Source organism: Sturnira hondurensis, unplaced genomic scaffold (genome assembly GCF_014824575.4).
Source record: "Sturnira hondurensis isolate 20B ecotype Veracruz unplaced genomic scaffold, ASM1482457v3 Scaffold0006713, whole genome shotgun sequence".
Taxonomy (NCBI): Eukaryota; Metazoa; Chordata; class Mammalia; order Chiroptera; family Phyllostomidae; genus Sturnira; species Sturnira hondurensis.
Genome location: NW_028079344.1, coordinates 3,250,259 through 3,271,978, shown reverse-complemented (window position 1 = coordinate 3,271,978; position 21,720 = coordinate 3,250,259). Strand labels below are relative to the sequence as shown.

The 21,720-nt window shown below is 43.0% G+C and overlaps 1 protein-coding gene across 2 annotated transcripts in view; it reads left to right on the top strand.

Annotated features, from left to right (window-relative positions):
* Positions 1-21,720, top strand: part of LAMA1 (laminin subunit alpha 1) — a 152,566-nt gene that overhangs the window by 80,350 nt on the left and 50,496 nt on the right. For both annotated transcript variants that reach the window (XM_037050331.1, XM_037050330.1), the window contains exons 20-33: positions 352-458; positions 757-937; positions 1,548-1,684; positions 2,380-2,616; positions 4,148-4,291; positions 4,793-4,972; positions 6,085-6,270; positions 6,834-6,961; positions 7,591-7,711; positions 9,750-9,887; positions 15,933-16,054; positions 18,651-18,737; positions 19,049-19,242; positions 20,219-20,361. In XM_037050331.1, coding sequence (XP_036906226.1) covers positions 352-458; positions 757-937; positions 1,548-1,684; positions 2,380-2,616; positions 4,148-4,291; positions 4,793-4,972; positions 6,085-6,270; positions 6,834-6,961; positions 7,591-7,711; positions 9,750-9,887; positions 15,933-16,054; positions 18,651-18,737; positions 19,049-19,242; positions 20,219-20,361 — 2,105 coding nt within the window. The remainder of the gene's footprint in view (positions 1-351; positions 459-756; positions 938-1,547; positions 1,685-2,379; positions 2,617-4,147; positions 4,292-4,792; positions 4,973-6,084; positions 6,271-6,833; positions 6,962-7,590; positions 7,712-9,749; positions 9,888-15,932; positions 16,055-18,650; positions 18,738-19,048; positions 19,243-20,218; positions 20,362-21,720) is intronic.

Genomic DNA, 21,720 nt, shown 5'->3' with positions numbered 1-21,720 from the left:
TGAAATCTCCACTGCATGTTTTTAAGTGAAGATTGTGTATATACATTGGTGGGTCACTGAAAAAATTTCAAGGAATTTATGAAATTGGTCAAGTTCATTTGCTAATTATTATCTTAATAGCTTCAGTAGTTTTATTTTCTCTGTGATGGTTTCTTCTGCCAACCCTATTTCAGCTTACTCTTCAGGAAAATACTAAATATTTAAAGTTACTGAAAAGCAGTATACGAGTATGTATTTCTTTTTGTTTTGTGACTTGAAACGTGCATGTTTACACATTTTCCTTTGGGGACGAGGGGTCTCACTATGACCACACCCAGAAGTGAACACAGCATGTCTTTGTGTGTGTGTTAGCCTGTGGATGCCACGGGAGGGGCTCTCTCTCTGACGTCTGCCATCGTGAGACCGGACTGTGCAACTGCAAACCACACGTGACTGGACGGAGATGTGACCAGTGCTCGGTAAGATGCCTCCTGGTCCTTGCATTTGTCAGCAATGACCGTAACTGACATCTTAATGCTGGTTCAAACAAAATGAATCTGTGACTGCTAGAAAGAGCTAACGCCCAAAACACAGCTGGTGTGGGCTGTACCTTCCTATCTAGAGGGTGTTTTCCATTCACAAAGGAGTGGAATGATGTCATGAACACTTTGTGATTCTACGAAACATCCCGTTTTTGGTTGGGAAAGCATCCTAATATCATCAGTCACTTGTTAAACGATATTTTGGTTTCCATGATTCTGCCCCTCTGTGCAATAGCATGGCTATTACGGGCTGGGCACAGGGCCTGGCTGCCTGCCCTGTAACTGCAGCCTGTTGGGCTCCGTGTCGGGTGACTGCACAGAGGAAGGCCAGTGTCACTGCGTTCCAGGTGTAGCTGGGAAAAGGTGCGACAGGTGTGCACGTGGCTTCTATGCATTCCAGGATGGTGGCTGTACAGGTAAGTTTTTAAATAAATTATTGAGACTTTATCATAATCCACAGATGTTTCCTTGAGCTCCCCCTTTGTCTCTGAGTCTATTAAGTTCCTTTACTTTTTCTCCTGTTATCATGTAGGATTTTATGCCTTTTGTCTGTTTCCCTGTTCTGAGTACATCCATAAGCTTTGGTCAGGTTCTCCTAAGTGTGTGAGCTTAGATTAATTACTTGGCTTCACTTTCCTCATTTGTAAAATGGAAAAGCTAATTATAATCTCCATCCAGAAGTTATTTTTAAGGCTGTACATAGTCTTTAACATGGCATTTGGCATACAAAAATGCCCAATAAATACCAGCTCTTACCGATCTTCCCACCCCTCCAGGTTTTCCCCAGTCTCTTCTCTGTTTCTCCCACGGTGTCTGGATGACCCCTGTCCCAGCAGCATCTCTTGGCTGGAAGGAGCAACCACTCTCCATGAGACACAGAGGGGTCCTGGGGGTTCTGTGGTCTTTTTTAGGGATGAGAATGGTTTAGATTATTAAGAAAAGGAAATCGTTTGTAGCATCAGCTTTTACCCCTTCCGCTGCACCAGTGGTCCTGACGTGTGACACCACCCTCTATCTTTGCTGTAGCCTGTGACTGTGCTCACACTCAGAACTCGTGTGACCCACACTCGGGGGCCTGTGTCTGTGCTCCTCACACTCAAGGGGTGACATGTGAAGAATGTGAGGCCGGATACTGGGGCTACGACCTGGAGCTCGGATGTCAGGTGTGCACCGTCACCTCTGCATGTTCCTGACTGAGAATTCCTTTGCCACAGCAAGTTTGGTTCCTTTTCTCCTGCCTATCTGCTTGATTTTCACCTGTTCAGTAAGCCGTATTTAAAACCCAGTATGGGTTGTAGGAATCAAAGTGGAAAAAGCAGCACCCTTAAATACATCATTCTAAGTTTTCTTGAAGAATCTAGCTGTGGAATTAATGGTTAGAAGTTGAAAAATGTATTCTAGTGCCTTTTAAATGTATTCTGCAATGTATACTATCTTTCAGAACAAGGGCATAAATCACTTTATTCATGGGGGATGGTTATGTCCAGTCTTCGAGGGTTCTACTTTTCTGTGTAACTTTTTTCAGTTCAACTTAGATATAGTTTGTGTTTTGAAATTAGAAACATTACTTGGCTTCCAAAACGATGAGGCTGGACTGTGTGGACATATGAAGCAGATTGACCTTCAGGTCACAGTCTTGACCCAGTGTGCACATGCCACAAAGCTGCACATACGTCCAGCAGCACAGTCCCTGCCTCCTGTTGGCACAAGGTGAAGCGAATCCATGTAGCAATGACGAGAGAGATCTGCTCGTCTGCATAATTCCCCACAGTTAGTGTTTTCCTGTCATCCCAATGTGGGTACATTATGAAAACATAAAAGCTGCTTTGTATTTAAGGGTTTTTTTTTTCCTTTTCAGGCCTGCAATTGCAGTGGCAAAGGGTCAGCCAGTCACCAATGCGATGTGCTCACTGGTCGTTGCCAGTGTAAGCCTGCATTTGGTGGCCCGAGCTGCAGCCAGTGCTCCCTGGGTTTCCGGGACTTTCCAGACTGTGTGGCCTGTGACTGTGACCGGAGAGGGACGCTGGTGGACACCTGTGAGGAGGAGCAGGGTCTTTGCAGCTGTGCACAGCAAACGGGTACCTGCTCCTGCAAGGTAGGGGTCCTGGGCACTCCACTTCCTTCCTCTCTCTCACTCATCATTCTGACTTTTGGGCATTTAACAGTGTAATTAAGCAGCTAGGTTTCAGATGCATCTCACAAGGTGTTCATACTGCCTTCTAGGTCTGAGTGTAAGTCTGTGTATGCTGTTCGAGAACTATGGGTGGTTCTTCAAGTGGAATTTTTACTGATGATTGCAGGTGTCAGACAGTGGCACTGACTGAGCAACTCTGAGTTTTCTATCGAGTGATCCTGTTGGCTGAGCAGTCGGTTTGCCTTGGGCATACAGGTGAAATGGATAACCCAGGGCTAAAGAAGATTTGTTATTTTAGAGCTGTTAAGTGATTATTCTTTTGTTTGTGCTGGCCAGACTAAAGGAAAATCATATTTCTTGTTTTCCCAGAAGGTAAGATTTCAACATCATGTTGCATTCCATGTATTCCATTAGTTTTTTCATTGTGGTTTGTTGTAAGGGGATCATTGTCTACCTTCTCTGGCCCTTTCCTGGGTCTGGTGAGGTGGAAGCCAGAGGGTAGGGGCTGACTAGTGACTGGGAATGAGGAAGGGAACACTTGTATATACACTATACCTGGGAGTAATGGGAATATCAGTGAATATTTTTGGCTCCCCACATTTATGATAGCAGTTCTCACTACAGATTGTTTGGGTAAGAAGGACCTAGTCTGTGGTTCGTTTTCTCTCTCTCTCTTACAATATTTTTCTCTTTTTTTGTCTTTTTTAAAAATTTAATTGTTGTTTAAGTACAGTCTTCTGTCTTTTACTCCCATCCCAGCCCACAACCACCAGTGCTCCCCACCTCCCTCCCATTTCCACCCCCCTTAGTTTTTATCCACGAGTCCTTTATACTAGTTCCTATGAATCCTTCCCCTTTTCCCTTAAAATTCCCTCCCCTCTCCCCTCTGGTCGCTGTCCCCCTGTTCTCTATTTCAGTGTCTTTGGTTATATTTTGCTTGCTTGTTTGTTTTGTTGTTTAGCTTCCTGTTAAAGGTGAGATCATTTGGTATTTACCTTTCACCGCCTGGCTTATTTCACTCAGCATAATGCTTTCCAGTTCCAGTTGTCTTCATTTTCCCCCCACCCCACCCACTCCCATCTCCCACCCCCAGTCCTACCCACCTTTGGATTGGTCCATGTGTCGTCCATACCTCAAGGTGCCTTGAGGACCCTTCTGTTCTTTCCCCATTCTCCAGAACTGATCAGCAGTCACCTGTTGACCTCCAGGAGGAGTCTGACGCCCCCGCAGGAGATTCTCATCAGGGAATTTGTATTTTCCTAAAGCTTTCAAGATGATTCTGATCCTCAGCTGTGTTTGGGAATCACCCATTGAGTTTTTGAGAGAACTGATCCTCACAGAAGTTAAGGAACTTGCCTAAGGAACAGTTAGTTCAGGGATGTTTGTTGATCCAAAATTATTTTCATGGTCTGGTTTATTTCATTTCTGTTTCTTCAGAAATTGTGTCTCTTTCTTTCAAGTAAAAATGAGTCTGCTATTTTTTCCCCTTTAGAAAAATGTCCTTGGCCTTCGATGCAGTGAGTGTCGAGCTGGCACCTACGCCCTCCATGCTGACAACCCTCTGGGGTGCACCCCGTGCTTCTGCTTTGGGCTGTCTCAACTCTGCTCGGAGGCGGAGGGTTATGTGAGGACTCCGGTAAGTTAGGCACGCAGTTACCATGTTCTGTGTTTTAATCCCTATGCCCTTGGGAGTCAGATGGGGCTAAGGAGAAACAGTCAAATACTCACACTGAATTTTACTTTTTGGCATCAGAAATACTGAGAAACTAATTTGGGTTCATTATGAAGCAGACTCTGCGTCTGCCGTCCAAAGAAATACGTGGAGCCAGAACTAAATGCACTCAGCATTGCTCTTTAATCTATCAGACACGTTCATTGGAGAGATGATAAAAACATCTCAGCAGTCTGCTGCATGTAACTGAGCATTGTCACCATGTAGCAGCTGTTCGACCTTACATGCTGTGGCTTAGAACATGCTTAGTTCATTTTAACCCAGATGTTCAAGTTTAATGGAAAAGTTACTCCTGTTTTAATATTGAAACTATCTTGTCTGTGAGTCAGTGGTAGAATCTGGCAAATCAAAGGTATGGAGTTAGTTCATGTTCTGAAGTGCGTTTTTCCTCCCTCGTCTGATTAGATAATACTGGGCTCAGATCAGCCTCTTCTGCGTGTGGTTTCTCAGAGTAACCTCAGGGGCACGACCCGAGGGGTGTACCACCAGGCCCCTGACATCCTCCTGGATGCTGTGACCGTCAGGCAGCATGTCCACGCGGAGCCATTTTACTGGTGGTTACCAGGGCAGTTCCAGGGCGACCAGGTGAGGCCACCCCCATCCTAGAGCCATACACATTCCCAGGGGAGCGGGTGTCATTTGCCTCACAACACACTGTGCTGGCTTGTTCTTTGAGGGAAGAGGTTATTAATTCTCCCTTCTGAGTGGGGACGGAGAAGTTTAACACTTATAAAAATCTCCCTATATGTAAGGATTGATTTTGAAGTATTAGAGTTCAAACTGTATTCTTTTTCTTGTTCTTAAAGAGGTTGTTCAACAATTATTTATTGTTTTTTACTAATTTAAGCTTAATACAAGCCTGGGTGCGATACCTATGGGGTCTTTCTCAGGAAATTGCTGCTCGGTCTGGGGGAAAGAATGTGGTATCCATCACTTGCATTTTTGTTCCTGTAAACATCAGAATCTGGGTGCAGATTCACCCTGATCATTAAAACTTGCAGATATACATCTAGTGAGTCTACAGATATAGATAATTTATAATTCAAAGGAGCTTGAGAATAATTGGAACCATTTCTGCGTTGATTTGTTATTCTGGAGCTTGCCCTGGTTAGTGTCGTGGAGGGAGGCAGTGCAAGGTGGTGGGTGTGTCTGGGGCTTTGATGGGGTGATGATGTCACAGGTGTATACACTAAATGTAAGTGGCTTTTCACAGACAATCACACCTCAATAAAGTGGTTAAAAACTTTGTACAGTAGCCCACATATTAGTGGGAAGGGGGTGAGGGAGGGCGGAGTGGGTGAAGGGGCCGAGTGTTATACATTGAACAGTAAAGGAAGGAAACTGGACTTTGGCCAGCGGGCACGCAATGGAGCACACAGATGTGAGTCATAATGGCGACAGCTGAACACTATACAATGCTATTAACCAATGTTACCTCAATATATTTTGTTTTTTAAAACTTTGTAAAAATTATCTACTTAACCAAAAAAAAAAAAAAAAAACACCCTAGCTTGAGTCAACTTAACTACCCAGAACTCAGTGGAATTAGAAGGAAGCAAATTCTAGACAACATATTCCAACCATATGATGTTTTCTTTAAAATACAAGATTTCTTCCAAATGGCAGCAGGCTTGTAATGAAACATTTTTAAGTGAATGCTGTGTCAGAGAAGTAAACAACAATATGCTATTTGATAGCTCATGGCTTATGGTGGCAAACTGAAGTACACTGTGGCCTTCTATTCCACCAACGGCGTGGGCACCTTCAACCTTGAGCCTCAGGTGCTCATCAGAGGAGGCCGGACCAGAAAGCAAGTCATTTACATGGATGCGCCCGCACCGGAGAATGGAGTGAGACAAGAGCAAGCAGTAGAAATGAAAGAGGTGACCATGCATGTTTTTCATACAAGCCCTGTGAAGGGGTGAACTTTGCTATGGATGTAACGAAGTCTGTAATGAAGTCACTTAGCTGCTAGTAAGAGAGTGATCTCAGAGACCCTGAGATCAAAATTTCAGTGGGTTTGGCAAGGTATCTAAAAATGACTCAAATTCCTATTCTTAAGATATAGATGTAAGGCTTATGTGAATTTAGTGGCCATTGCATTCGAATCCTTTAACTTGGTACACAAACCTCCACCTCTGTGGACACAATGGTAGGAAGTCTTTGGACTTGCTTGAATCTGGCAGTGTGCATGCATTCACCAGGCAGATGCTGACCTACGTCCCCTGGGTTCCTGCCATAGATGACATGTGTCTGTGGATAAAGGAGGCGAGCACTGCTGCTGCCCCTGGGAGGTGACAGGAGGCCTTCCTCGGTTAAACATAGTGTCATGCACAGAACTGGGCTCATTTCTGGAGAAATATATAAAAGAATCACTTTCTTTGGAAGTTCATGTGCTTCTGAGAATTCATACTCTGAATTTCATTGAATGTGTTTTCATCCACAGAATTATTGGAAATATTTTAACTCTGTTTCTGAAAAACCGGTCACACGCTCAGATTTTATGTCTGTTCTTAGCAACATCGAGTACATCCTCATCAAAGCATCTTATGGTCAAGGGTTACAGCAAAGCAGGTACTTGGAAACTTCTAGAATTTTAAAAATATTTTTCTTATGTGAGAGCAAACTGAGGGATTTGATTTACTTCACCCCCATTACCTCCTATCTTTATTAATATATGTGTTTTTTTTCTCCACAAAAACCTTATTAAATTTTAATATTATGAAGTATATGAAAAATGACATAGATTACCCATCTTCCATACCAAAGTGCATATAAAATACAAGTACATAACTGTGATATCTTAGGTGAGGATAAAAATGTAAAAAAAAATTAAGTTCTGCTATTTTCTGCTCTTAAACTGCAGTGCTCATATCTTTGTAAATAATGTGTGGAGAATTGTACCACCTGCTCGTTTAGTGCTTGACCCATAAAGGAAGCCGCCAAAGTAGTAGGTACTTCAAGAGGTTTTTCAGATGTACTTCCTGTAACACTGTTTTTGAGTTCTAAGGCTTCGACTGAGAGCAGCCGCTGTGTAATGACAGTATTAATGTACTTTCTCACATTTCTTTTATAATCCTGAGTGGCAGCAAAGCTTGGGTTTAACATATGTGCAAATATTAGTATGTGACATGCTGTTCTAGAAAGTGTCTTTCTAAAACTTAGTGCTTTTTCTCATACTCCTCAACCCACTGGTTTCCCAGGATCTCCAACATTTCCATGGAGGTCGGCAGAAAGGCTGACAAGCAACCCCCAGGCAGGGAGGGGGCCTCCCTGTTGGAGAAGTGCCTCTGCCCGCCTGGCACGGCTGGACTCTCATGTCAGGTGGGCGACTGTGATTAAAATCCCTGTTCTGGTTTTGAGTTGAAACGTGCTTGTTATCACAGCTCTAAGTGAGGAACAGAACTTACGCTTATGTATTATATTATTTTTCCCTTAATTTTTTAATGTGATAAAATATGCATAAATGTAAACTTCACCGCCTTAACCATTTTAAGTGTTCTGCAGTGTTAATTATATTCACATAGTTATACAACTAATCTTTAGAATTATTCATCTGGTGAAACTAAAACTCTGTATTCATTAAACACTAACTCCTCATTCCCCCTCCCCCTGTTACAGAACAGACCCAAGGCAGGCGGTGTACAATATACTATTACTGAAAGGACCCTCCTTTTTTCTTCAGTGTCCCCCACTACTAGGTTTGCTATGCCCACCGTCAGAGGAAATACATCTCTCAATGCCAGAGATTTGTGAAGAGGAAAGGAATTAGTTATTTAAAAGTTATACAAACTTAAGAGTAATGACTTAATGTCTTCATTAAAATACTAAAGTCCTTTAGAATGCCCACAAATGCACACAGTCCTTCCTTCCCCCTCTGCCCAGTCCAGGGTACTGTGTCTCAGGAAAAGAAGTAGAAGTCCGTGATTCAGGCTCACCACACCGTCAGCCATGTTGCCGCCACGATCTCCAGTTAATCCAAAGCCACGTGGCACCTCCTCATGGCCCACCAGCAAGAGTCCTTTCACCTCTTTTCTTCCAGGCAAAGTCTCTCCTGCTTCTTAAGCCACATGGCAAAAGGGCACACACCCAAAGCCACATGGTCCTGACTCTGCCAAAGCTGCGTGGTTCTCCCTCACATGTCTGCCATGCCTGGATTTAGTCCCCAGGCCAATCTTCCTCTGCAGCCCCATTTCCAACTCCTCCTACCATCAGTTATACCTGCCAGCACTCCCATATCCTTCCAGCTTTACTGGCTGCCATAGTGAGTCTGGGCAGGTGCGGCCCCATGGCGTGGAGCCAATCTTCCCCAAGCTCTCACTTAGGCATTGTGACCAGGGGGAGTTGCCTCTCAGTTACATCTTGGGTGGAAGTCACTTCCATAGCTATTTAATATATGTGTGAAGCCAGTTAAAGCTTATAGATGTGTTAAATGACCATGTTAGAGATTAGCTGCAAAGCTGTTGCTGTACAAAACAGCTCTGAAGGGCCCTGCTCCATGTGTCCCATTCTCCAGCTCAGACTTGTGGGGGTGAGAACATCATATATATATTTTTCTGATACTTCCTGGATATCTTGAATTCTGGACCCCATTACAAATCCCTATTTGAGGCCTCCTCTTGGCTGCACCCCGTTACACCCCCAGTCTCTGGTAACCACCATTCTGTTTTCTATATCTATGAATGTAACTACTCTAGGCCCCTCATGCAAGTGGAATCAAAAGGCAGTATTTGTCTTTTTATGACTGGCTTATTTCACTTATCATAGTGTCTTCAAAGTTAATCCATGTTGGACTACGTGTCTGGATGTGATATGCTTCTTTTTTACAGATGAATAATATTCTACCGTTTGTATGTATTTAATTTTGTTTATCCAGTCATCCATCAGTAGACACTTAGGTTGTTTCACCTTTTGGCTTTTGTGAATAGTGCTGCTATGAGGATGGGTGTACAGATATTTCTCCCAGACCCTGCTTTCCTTAGGGTTTCCGCCCAGAGGTCAAGGTGCTGGATCATGTGGTAATTCTGTTTTTCATTTCCCAGGTGCTGCCATACTGCCCTTCACGGCACTGCACCGTCTTACATTCCCTCCATCAAAGCACAGAGGTTCTGTTTTCTCCACCCTTGCCAACAGCCAATGCTTGAATGTCTTTTCTTTTTTGTTTTTGTTTTTGAGTAGTAGCCATGCTCATGTGTGTGAGGAGGTTTTGATTTGCATTTCCCTAGGGTTAGTTATGTGCAGCATCTTCTCATGTGCTTACTGACCATTTGTGTATCTTCTTTGGAGAAATGTCTACTCCAGTCATTTGCCCATTTTTAAATCAGGTTGTTCATTCATTTCTTTTCCTTTTGCATCCCTTCAGAACTGTGCACTCGGTTACTACAGAGAGAAGCCTCCACAGGGTGCTGACAGGGGACCTCGCCTTCTGCTTGCTCCTTGTGTGCCCTGCCGTTGTAACAACCACAGTGATATCTGTGACCCGGAAACGGGGACATGTCTGGTATGCTTGTTCGGGTGGGAGCTTGCTCGAAGGTTAGAATGAGGGTAGGCAGTGAGCCTTTAATTTCTGATTCAAAGGCACACCAGTTCCTTGGTTTAGGGGGAGCTTACATTTAGCTAGACATAAGATATGCATATATATTCTTTCAGAAAGGTCTAGCTAAGTAGCCTGAGATTGCTTGTGGAAATTCCTCTGTAAATTTTGCTTCCTTGAATTTGTGGGCATCAACTGAGGAACTGGTTAAACGTGCCTGGTTTTCACTTATGGTGCTGGTGGTTATAGTGAAAGTAGATGAGAACTTTACATCATAGAATTTGAAAAGTCACCTGGAAGTTTTCAAATAAGTTAACACCAGTGTTGAAATTTTATTTCTCTGTGTAAAGTAGTGCTCTCTCTTTGCGTTTATAAAAAAATTATTCTTGTAGCTGTCTTAGGATGCATTTGCTTCTCAGCCACCTTGCCCTCCACCAGGATGGTCTCAGGGACATGAGGAGAAGTTGGTCACTGCAAAGGACCACGTGACACACACAGAAGTCTTGTGGCCCTGACTGTTCATGACTTTGCTTAAGCTGTCATGACCTCATTGATAACATAGAACAATCTGACACTCTTTCCCTACTGCTGAAATGTCATCCTTTACAGTCACTTATGTGGAAACATTGGTAACTTGTAGAAATTGTGCCAAGACTAACTTGCCTCAGATAAAATAACTCAGTGAAGAAAAATGAACTGCCATCTGAGAAGGACACGCCTGCAGCATTGGAGGTTCTGGGTGTGGCCCAGCCACAAGGAGTGGGACCGAGGGACTAGTGTGACTTGGCCTCTTTCACACCAGATGCGTCTTTCTCTTCTTTTACTCAGAAGCATCTTTCATTTGTTAAATTTAAAAATAATTTCTACTGAGAAAATTGCTAAATCACAGCAGTGCTCAGGTGAATTTAGAAACTGAAATACTTCATGGTTTTCCTCAATTAAAAGATATGTGTTAACCTTTATGGACCCCATTACATATGTGGAATTTAAGAATTATTCCATCATCCGAGGTAAAATGGACTTAATGAAGATACAAATAGTTGCAACACTATTAAGAAAAATGTATTCATTCAAATGAGCTCATGTTCCAGGCAAAAGTAAAGTGCTAATAGAAAAAAAAGAGAAAATCTCATTTAAGAATTTAAAAAGAATGGATTTCAGGCAACTTAAAGTGAGATGTAATCAACTAGGAAGGTCCTTTGGTTAATCATAGGTCAAAAAGCACATGAACGGTTTAAAAAGTCTATCAATTCTTTCAGATTACACCCACAGCGAACTCTTTTAACAAGATTAGGTACTCTTATGCCATTAAATCATGACCCTGCCTTTCCTTGCCTGAATCCACCAGAATAAAGTTCCAAGATCTTCAGCTGACTTGTTGATTTGTCCCTAGGAAAGAGCATAGTCTGCTTGCCCCAGTCCCTGAAATATTTCGGCAGGGATTTCCCTGCATAAACAATGATGAACAGCTTCCAGACAGTTCCCTGCCTGGGGGACCCCTAAGAGACCTCTCCTGGGTCTGTTCATTACATTACGTAGTAGAACAACAATGGATATGCATACTGTCAGAATGCTGGACGAAGACTAAATCTAGATGTTTTGTAATCTCATGGTGTTGAGCAGAACATGTTTTGCTTCTTGCTCTTCCCCTTTTTTGTGGAAGATCTGTGTTCTATGTTTGTCCCAATAATGCTAATTACTGTGAACAAAACTCCCTCCAAACAGAAAACAAGGTCCAGGTTTACAGCTTGGAACTTCAGGGTTGCAACCGACCTCCTACTTTTGTCAGACTCCCTCATATCTTGAGACCAAATCATAACATCCATGCCAAGCAGATATTTAATGTATGTTTACACACCTCCAGCAATGGGGAGCTCACTCCCACAGCAGCTCAATTCATCTTTGGGCAGCCCTACTTATTCCTGCGACTGGTGTCCCTGGATCGTCCCCATGTTGGTACAGCTTCAATATTTGGAGTCACTGAGACAAGCCATTAGCTCAAATTTGTTCAAACAAAGTGGCAGTAACTTGCAAAAACACTTGATAAAACTCTTCTTTCACATATGCAAAGGCTATGAATATCCAGCTCTCTTGGTCAGATACCCTCAGTTTATATGTCCACAGTGGTCCCTGTGATGTTCTGAGTCTGCCCCCCATTCTGAGGTGTAGTGTCAGCATCTGACTGAAAGTATGCCCACAGCCCAGTGCCCATTTGCTGCTGCCTCTCCTAAGCTGACCAGACACTGGGACACACATTCTTCCTGCCAGCTTAGCACCCGGGTCCTTGCTCTTTGAACTTGGGACCTTACCTTTGAGACCTTACCTTTAAGAGATTTTATCAAATGGAAGAACTACACCACAAAAGATAAAATTGATGATAAAATTTCTTAAGCACTCCCTATGTAGTTGCTATAGTATAGGTTGGGTCAAGACCTTTTTAGATCTTTTGTCATCCAGCATGTAGGATGTTCCTCCCTCTTCATGACACTGGGTCTGTGGTATAGCCATACAAGTGATTCATCAGAAATGTGACCTGGAGGGGGTGGGAAGACCGAGGAGCATAAAGATAACCTGGGAGTCCCTCTCCCCAGCTACTGTCTTCCCAGAGGCAGGACTCCCCGCTTTTCCCGTGAAAGATTGGCAGGCACTCTCTGTACACCTCCCATAGCAGCTGACTCTGCCCACGTGTTAGTCCAGTGAACAGGTTCTTACTGGTCTGCCACTCTTTGGGGCGGCTCGTCTTCAATTCTCTGGGACCCTGAAAACCAGGGTGCTTGTAACCCTTTATATGTTAGGAGGAGTTTTTAAGTTTTTAATGTTGGAGTTGGTGTTAGCAATCAAAACCCAAAATATCTGCTTCAATTCTCCTTTTCCCCAAATATATTTTATTTATTATGTTATTTCAGTTGTCCCATTTCCCCCCTTCATTCTCCTCCACCCTGCACACCCCTTCCCTCCCACATTCCCCCCTTTAGTTCATGTCCATGTGTCTTAAGTTCTTTAGCTTTTAAATTTCCCACACTATTCTTGCCTTCCCCCTGTCTATTTTCTGCCTGCCATCTATGCTGCTTATTCTCTATACCTTTTCCCACCTCTCCTCTTCCCACTCCCCTGTTGCTAACCCTCCACGTGATCTCCATTTCTTTTGTTCTGTTCCTGTTCTAGTTGTTTGCTTAATTTGCTTTTATTTTAGGTGTAGTTGTTAGTAACTGTGAGTTTGCTGTCATTTTAGTATACATGTTTTTTATCTTCTTTTTCTTAGATAAAGTCCCTTTAACATTTCATATAATAAGGGCTTGATGATGATGAACTCCTTGAACTTGACCTTATCTGACCTTCCATTCTAAATGAAAGCTTTGCTGGATAGAGCAGTCTTGGCTGTAGGTCTTTGGATTTCATGACTTGGAATACTTCTTTCCAGCTCCTTCTTGCCTGTAAGGTCTCTTTTGAGAAATCAGCTGACAGTTGGATGGGAACTCCTTTGTAGGTTACTATCTCCTTATCTCTTGCTGCTTCTAGGATTCTCTCCTTCATTTTTGTCTTGGCTAATGTAATTATGATGTGTCTTGGTATGTTTCTATTTGGATCCAACTTCTTTGGGACTCTCTGAGCTTCCTGGATTTCCTGGAAGTCTATTTCCTTTGCCAGACTGGGGAAGTTCTTCTTTATTATTTGTTCAAATAAGTTTTCCACTTGTTGCTCTTCCTCTTCCCCTTCTGGTACCCCTATAATTCAGATGTTGGAACATTTAGAGATGTCCTGGAGGTTCGTAAGCCTCTCCTCATCTTTTTGAATTCTTATTTCTTCATCCTTTTCTGTTTGGTTGTTTCTTTCTTTCTTCCTACTGGTCCACTCCATTGATTTGAGACCCAGTTTTCTTCCCATCACTATTGGTTCCCTGTGCATTTCCCTCCATTTCACTTAGTTTAGCCTCCATTTGTTCCTCTAATTTGTGACTAAAATCAACCAATTCTGTGAGCGTCCTGATCACCAGTATTTTGAACTGTGCATCTAATAAGTTGTCTATCTCTTTGTCACTTAGAAGTATTGGCTCTGCAGCTTTGAGCTGTTTTTCTGCTTGAGCCATAATGTTTTGGTCTGTTGGCACCTGATACATATGAAGGGCGGAGCCTTAGGTGTTCACCAGGGTGGGGCAACCCAAGTCCCTGGGTTGTGACCCTATATGTGGGGGCGGGGTCAGAGAGGGGAAAAAATGGCACTTTGCTCTGTTCTCTGTTGTACCTCAGCCTCTTCCACTGCTTCCCCCAAGCAAAGTGGTTCTTTCTGATGCTGATTCTCGTATGCGTGGGCTTGTGTGCATTCTAGGACCCTGTGGGTCTCTCCAGGGGACTTTCCTGTGAGGGTGGGAGTCTCTCCCTGCTCCTCAACCCCGACAAGTGTTTTCAATCAGTGTTTTGAGGCTTTATTTCCCGGGGCCAGGACCCTGTGTTGCGTCATCTGTCTCACTCCCCAGTTATCTGTGCTTGAATGTAGGACCGCTGTCTGGTCAGCCAGCCACTTTGCACATAGCGCCCCGCTTCTCACTCACCGCCTCGCTGGGTCTGCTCGTTGCCACCCCACGCCTGGGGTCTGCCAGCTGCTTGGGTGCCCAGGGTCTGCCTGGTGCCCACTGCCACCTTGTGCACTCAGTGTCACTACTTCCTGTGCCTCGACCCCTCTTTGCTCCGCCGCCTGACTGCCCAACTGCAGAACTGTGTCCCACCTACCGGTCTGGATGAATGCGTCTATTTTAACTCCTTGGTTGTCAGACTTCCATACAGTTTAATTTTCTTTCAGTTTTTGTTGTTTGTTTCTGAATTATTGTTGACCTTATTTTGATTGTTCAAGGAGGCACAGTGTGTCTAGCTATGCCTCCATCTTGGCCAGAAGTCCCATCTGCTTCAATTCTACCTCATCATCTAATATTTATTCTTTATTGGATATATGTATACATATATATGTATATACACACATACACACACACACACATATATATATATACACACACACAGATATATCATTAAAACAGCTATTTAACACACTTTATTTTTAAGAGCGAGGTTGCAAATTTTACCTCTAAAGATATGTCTGTTTTAGGGGGCAGGTGGATCCCACTAAAATCTATTTTCATCAGGTGAGATAGGAATACAACTTTAAAATGTAAAATACTGGAATCATTTTTAAATTTAAAAAACTTAAATGTGTGAAAAGGTTTCTTTCTACATCCTCTCTTGCTGCCCAGGATGGAGTCCGAGACAGATGGTGGGTTAGCTCAGGGATGTTCAGTCACCGAGTCAGACACAGGGTCCAGCACCCAGGGCCAAGCAAAAGCAGAGTTTATGTTGGACTGGGGTGTGAAGAACTGCTTTGCATGTTTAGCTTAAAATTTTTTAAATAGCATAATTTTAGGTTCAAATGATGACATAAAATTCAACTAGAAATGATTTGGTTGTTGCAGTAATCTGTTGGTGGTGCTCCAAAACCCTGTGTTTTCTTCCCTCACTGTTTCCTAAATCCTTCACCCATTTATTTCTGCTCTTTCAACTCCTACCTGTGATCCTTGACCATGACCACCTGCAGAACCAGCATGCTTTGAATCATTTTTAAGTCACTGTACAGTTTAGATTCATATTTTAAAGATCAAAAACTAGCTGCTACATGGATATTTTTCATAAGAAGAATGCATTAGTACTTTCTAGGCTGTACTATTGCAGTTTTATAAATGATAAATGCAGTTTCATCATGAATTATAGGCCATAGATGGCAGTGTTTACATGATTTTACAAACATGAAGGAAGAATGCCTCCCTTCCTTAGGAAGGAAGGAAGGAAGGAAGGAAGGAAGGAAGGAAGGAAGGAAGGAAGGAAACAGGGAGGGAGGAAGGAAGGAAGGAAGGAAACAGGGAGGGAGGAAGAAAACTGACATGAAACATGGGAGTGCCTAACTGCTAGTAGATAAGGATGATTTCTAACAAATTCCCATTGTTTTCCTCTTCTGAAATGTGGGGACCAGAATTGCAGCCATAACACCTCCGGTGACCACTGTGACGTGTGTGCTCCTGGGTACTATGGGAAGGTGACTGGCTCAGCCGCTGACTGCTCTCTGTGCGCCTGTCCTCACAGCCGCCCTGCGAGGTGAGCCCGTGCAGGTGCGCTGGCACACCTGCACCACCAAAGCTGGCATGGTTCCGTTTTCAGCCCCATTTTACAGGGTCTCCATGTAATCTACTATGATTAATATTTTCCATGTGTTAATAAAGGCTAGTTTTAAGAAAAAGTGTTGAATTCTCACAAACACTTGGAGAGAATCTTCTCAAAAGCAAAGTATCTGTGCTGGTATTTGGGTGTTAGAATGGAGCCAATTAAAGAAGGGACTTTCAGGTGTTTTTTTTTTCCTTAAAGATCAATTTTAGCCTCCAACATGTGTATCCAGTGTGCCTAGAGGTGACTTGTTATTAATTTTATGAATGATGACATAAAGAATTATGTTCCTATTTAGTGTAAGGGAACAGTGTTAGAATTTGCATTTGATGATAACTGATAAAGTGTGGTAATGCCACACGGGGATGTGGTTGGGGCCGGATTCTACCTCGTACTCACGATGCTTATACAGAATCATCTGAACACTGAAAAGAACCGGAGACTTTAAGTGGGAGTTGGAGTGTCTGCGGGCCCTTTGGTTTTTTGTCTCTTTGGTTTTCATGAAAATTGTAATTCATAAACAATTATTTCATTATTGCTTAGAATATTGACAAAGTGCTGAACACATATAGATTAAATACCAACACTCAGTATACTAAAATGAAATTTTATTTTTAACATTTGTTTGAGTCTTCTTTTATTGTTTCCAAGTAAGCAATGCTTGACGCTGACTATGAAATGAGAAGCACTATGTAAACTTCCCTTGTAAACTATCAAGCATCTTAAAATTTATCATTACTATTAATGCTTTGTATTCAATCTGTATATAAAACTTGACTCATCGATTCCACTCCTATAATCTAAACTATATAAATACTTTCAGATGTGTGAATAGATGGATACATTTTATCATTACTTGTAATCATGAGAAATTGAAGAGAAACTGAAATACGTGCCTACCGGGGATTGATTTATAGACATGGTGGTACCTACCTAGTGTGAAATATTGTACAAACACTGAGGAAAGAATAAGGTATATCTATATGTACAAAATTGGGGAAATAAGCCAATTAATTACTTAATTGTGACTATATTATGTGATACCATTCAAGAAAAATTTATATTCATATGTATATTCATATCCATACCTCCATGACTCTATGTGCCCAGAGAAATGTTTGGAAGAATATATTATCCTTCTACTTTGCATGTTTCCGTAGTGTTTGAATATTTTACTTGTTCAATCACAAAAGGTTCTAACTATCCCCAGAGCCCGTGCTAGTAAATTAAAGTTTATGCTCCTAGGAAGAACCTGTGCGGCTATGAACACTCTATATGTGATCTGCACCTGAGGGGCCCTAAAATACATCTATTTTCTTATTTTATGCACATTTTATTTTTCCACTAAAGTCATTCCTTTTAGTGTTTGAGGAAGGAAAAATACAAGAAGTGAGTGGGGATGATAGAGAACCCTGTAATTTATTCTGGGCATCTCTCTTTTTTTATTTTTATTGACTTTATTGGGGTGACACTAATTAATAAAATTATATAGGTTTAAGGTGTACAATTCTGTAATCCATCATCTGTGTACTGTATTGTGTGTGCACCACCACAAGTCAAGTCTCCTTCCACCACCATTTATTCCCCCTTTGTCCTTTTCTACCTCCCCCAGTCTCTTCCCCTCTATTAATCACCATACAGTTGTGTCCATGAGATTTACAATTTTTTTTTTTTTGCTTAATTCCTTCACCTTTTCATCCAGGCACTTAACTAGCCCCCTTACCAAAAAAACAAAACAAAAACAAAAACAAAAACAAAACAGACTACCCCAGTGTTTTTTCCAGTGTTTTGCAGTACCCAGTTGAGCCTCTAGATGGTGCATTGGTAATGTAAAACGTGGAGGCACAGGTTGTTGAAAACAAAGGCAGGAATAAGGCAAAAGCTGAAGTGTTTGAGTGAGGGAAATCAGTATCTGAGTGGATATTAAACTTTGAGTGGCTCTATAATTTTGCTTCAGATAACCTTTCACATGACTCCCTACCTTCAGGTCCATTCATTTTCAAATCCCACCTTCGCGCTTCACTTTTCTTTGCCCCACCTTCTCCTGCTTGCCTTTCATTACAGCCCATTCTATTCATGAGCACTTGTCCAGCTCTCTTCTCCCTGCTGGTTCTCAGCTTGCTCTTAGTCATGTACGGCTCTCCCTAATCACCTTTTCTTCAATAAGTCACATAATTCTTTACCTAGACCTCAGAACAACACCTTTCACCTGGGAAACTCTCTTGTTTGGTGACTAATTGGGTGAAACCTGTGAGGTCCATCTCCTTTTCCTGCACACTCCCATGGCGGTCACTGGGTGGATATCTAATGACTGTCTTCTGGATGAAAGAGGTGCTCACTAGTATACTGATTACATGTTCGCTTTTCCTTCTTTTTGCCGGATAGATTTTAAGCCCTACAAATCTTGTCTAACTGCACTGCAGTGACTTAACTTATAGGATAGTACCAAGCACCTAAGAGTAATGAACAAGTACCACAAGAAAGAGATCAAATCGTATATCTGAAAATTCAAAAAATTGTTTTCTTTCAGTTTTAGTCCCACTTGTGTTTTGGAAGGTGATCGCGATTTCCGCTGTGATGCCTGTGTTCCGGGCCATGAAGGACAATACTGTGAAAGGTATGTGGTGGACTTACCACATGGAGATTGCTAGGTACACCTGCTTCTCTTATATTATAGAATGTGTTTACTAAAGTAATTTGAGAGTCATTTCAAAACAAAATCTCCTAGGGGTCAAGATAAGCAAATGCACTGGGTGTGGCTGTCTCGTCTTCCTCTTAGGAAGTGAGGTGTGGAATGAGAGAGGCGGGCCTGTGTTCTTCACATTTCATTGGGCAGAGATGACGCCTGCCGTTGTGCAGAGCCGGCTTATGTGTGAATGTACTGGTATTGGCACTGCTGTCTCTACCTGCACATTTTCCTTTCTGCAGGTGCTCATCAGGCTATCATGGGAACCCTCAAATGCCAGGTGGCTCCTGCCAGAGGTGTGACTGCAGCCCGCATGGCTCTGTTCACCGTGACTGTGACCGCGGGTCTGGGCAATGTGTCTGCAGGCCAGGGGCCACGGGGCTTCGATGTGAGGAATGCGAACCCAGGCACATTCTGGTGGAAAGCAATTGTATTTGTGGGTATTTTCTTCCCCTCCTGCATGTTTAAAGGTGGTTTTTCCTTTCCAATGTTCTCCTGTTACTGTGCCCTATGACATCAGCAACATTTTAACCGAGTACAGATTGCTGTTTTGTCTGCCAAACTGAACTTTTCATAGTGCATTTGGAGCTGAGGCAGAAGGTTCTAGGATAACAGCGCTTCTCTCTCCAGCACTGTAAGCAACACAGTAATTCCAGCTTCACCATTTATCTGCATTAATAGTCTTTTAATGGAGCCAAGTGTCAGTCAGCGCAGACAGGGAACTGCGCTGTGGGTTGCCGTCTGTGTTGCCCAGATTTCACCGATGGCTTCAGCTGGTGGCCGTTGTACAGATTTTTTCCAGTTCTGATTTACTTCACTAGCAAGTACATGAAGTGGTCACCTGTAAATGTCTTCTCTGTGGTTCAAGGGGCAACATGAGGAAAGCAATGTTAGGATCATGGCATTCAGGAGTTCTTTTGTTTTGTTTCTGTGTTTGTTTTAAGCAACAGCATGCCCATTATTGGCTCCAGTCTCCTTCATTTGTATGTGCTGGAGGTGTGTCTGCAAACTATCTGGGAAAAAGACACACCGGCTCTTCAAGGAAACACTTTTGGAATTCATTGCCATTAGCCCAAGTCAGAGATGAGCAGGTGCATTGTAAGGATCGCGCAGTGGGACAAAAACATGCAGCAGGCCTGGGACCCACTCTGGGATCAGTTGTTTCTTTCTGTGTGACCCCGAAGAAGTCACTGCTCTGATCTGAGTTTCAGCAGCAGCATCCGGGAGTAGGAACTTCGTGTTTTCTACTTACCTCCCATCACCAGCGTGTGTGAGGGTGTGGTCCCCAGAGGTCTTGCAGTATACTTTGCCTTCCTTATGACTTTATGTTGTTATTACACAATGGCTAATGCACACCCATGAGAAATTGTGCAGCCCATTTTGCATAAATTTTCACTTTCTTCTTCCTTCAGCTTGTGATGATGAATGTACAGGTGTGCTGCTGAAGCACCTAGATAGCGAGGATGATGCTCTTCTTTCAGTGACCCTCACTGGCATTTTCCCTGCCCCATATGGAATTTTGTCAAACCTGGAAAATACAACTAAATATCTGCGGGTAGGTACTGGTAATGCAGTGATGATAGAAAACGTGTGTCACTGAGATATGTGGAGCTGTGTGGGGGCGACTTTGCCAGCAAGTCCCCCCCGTCCACCATGAATGAAAGTAAACACTACCAAGACATGATCTGCTTGGGGAGGAGAGGTGGCCAGTCTCTCAGAGGAGAAAGGCCAAGAGCCCCTTCCTCGAGGGGCTTTTATTGGATTTGTTTGCACAAGAATACAGTAAGGATCAAACAATAGATAGCATTCAAAGAACTGTGAAGGCTTATTCTCAGGGTCAGATAGCTAAAGAGCCATAAAACTTTGAGGAAGAAACTTCTTGCTTGGGCCTTAATCATTTAAATGAGAGCATTGTAAACAAAGCAGGTTTCACAGGATTTTACATATTCTTTCTTATGCCCGATCACCCAGGATCCTGCTCTAGCCGGCAAAGGGCTGCACCTCCTTCCCTATCATAGGTTTTCAGGCTTAAGTAGATTAGAGCCAGGAAGCACTGCTCCCAGAGGAAATGGGGACTCGGGCNGCGCAGTGGGACAAAAACATGCAGCAGGCCTGGGACCCACTCTGGGATCAGTTGTTTCTTTCTGTGTGACCCCGAAGAAGTCACTGCTCTGATCTGAGTTTCAGCAGCAGCATCCGGGAGTAGGAACTTCGTGTTTTCTGCTTACCTCCCATCACCAGCGTGTGTGAGGGTGTGGTCCCCAGAGGTCTTGCAGTATACTTTGCCTTCGTTATGACTTTATGTTGTTATTACACAATGGCTAATGCACACCCATGAGAAATTATGCAGCCCATTTTGCATAAATTTTCACTTTCTTCTTCCTTCAGCTTGTGATGATGAATGTACAGGTGTGCTGCTGAAGCACCTAGACAGCGAGGATGATGCTCTTCTTTCAGTGACCCTCACCGGCATTTTCCCTGCCCCATATGGAATTTTGTCAAACCTGGAAAATACAACTAAATATCTGCGGGTAGGTACTGGTAATGCAGTGATGATAGAAAATGTGTGTCACTGAGATATGTGGAGCTGTGTGGGGGCGACTTTGCCCTCAAGCACCCCCCGTCCACCATGAATGAAAGTAAACACTACCAAGACATGATCTGCTTGGGGAGGAGAGGTAGCCAGTCTCTCAGAGGAGAAAGGCCAAGAGCCCCTTCCTCAAGGGGCTTTTATTGGATTTGTTTGCACAAGAATACAGTAAGGATCAAACAATAGATAGCATTCAAAGAACTATGAAGGCTTATTCTCAGGGTCAGATAGCTAAAGAGCCATAAAACTTTGAGGAAGAAACTTATTGCTTGGGCCTTAATCATTTAAATGAGAGCATTGTAAACAAAGCAGGTTTCACAGGAT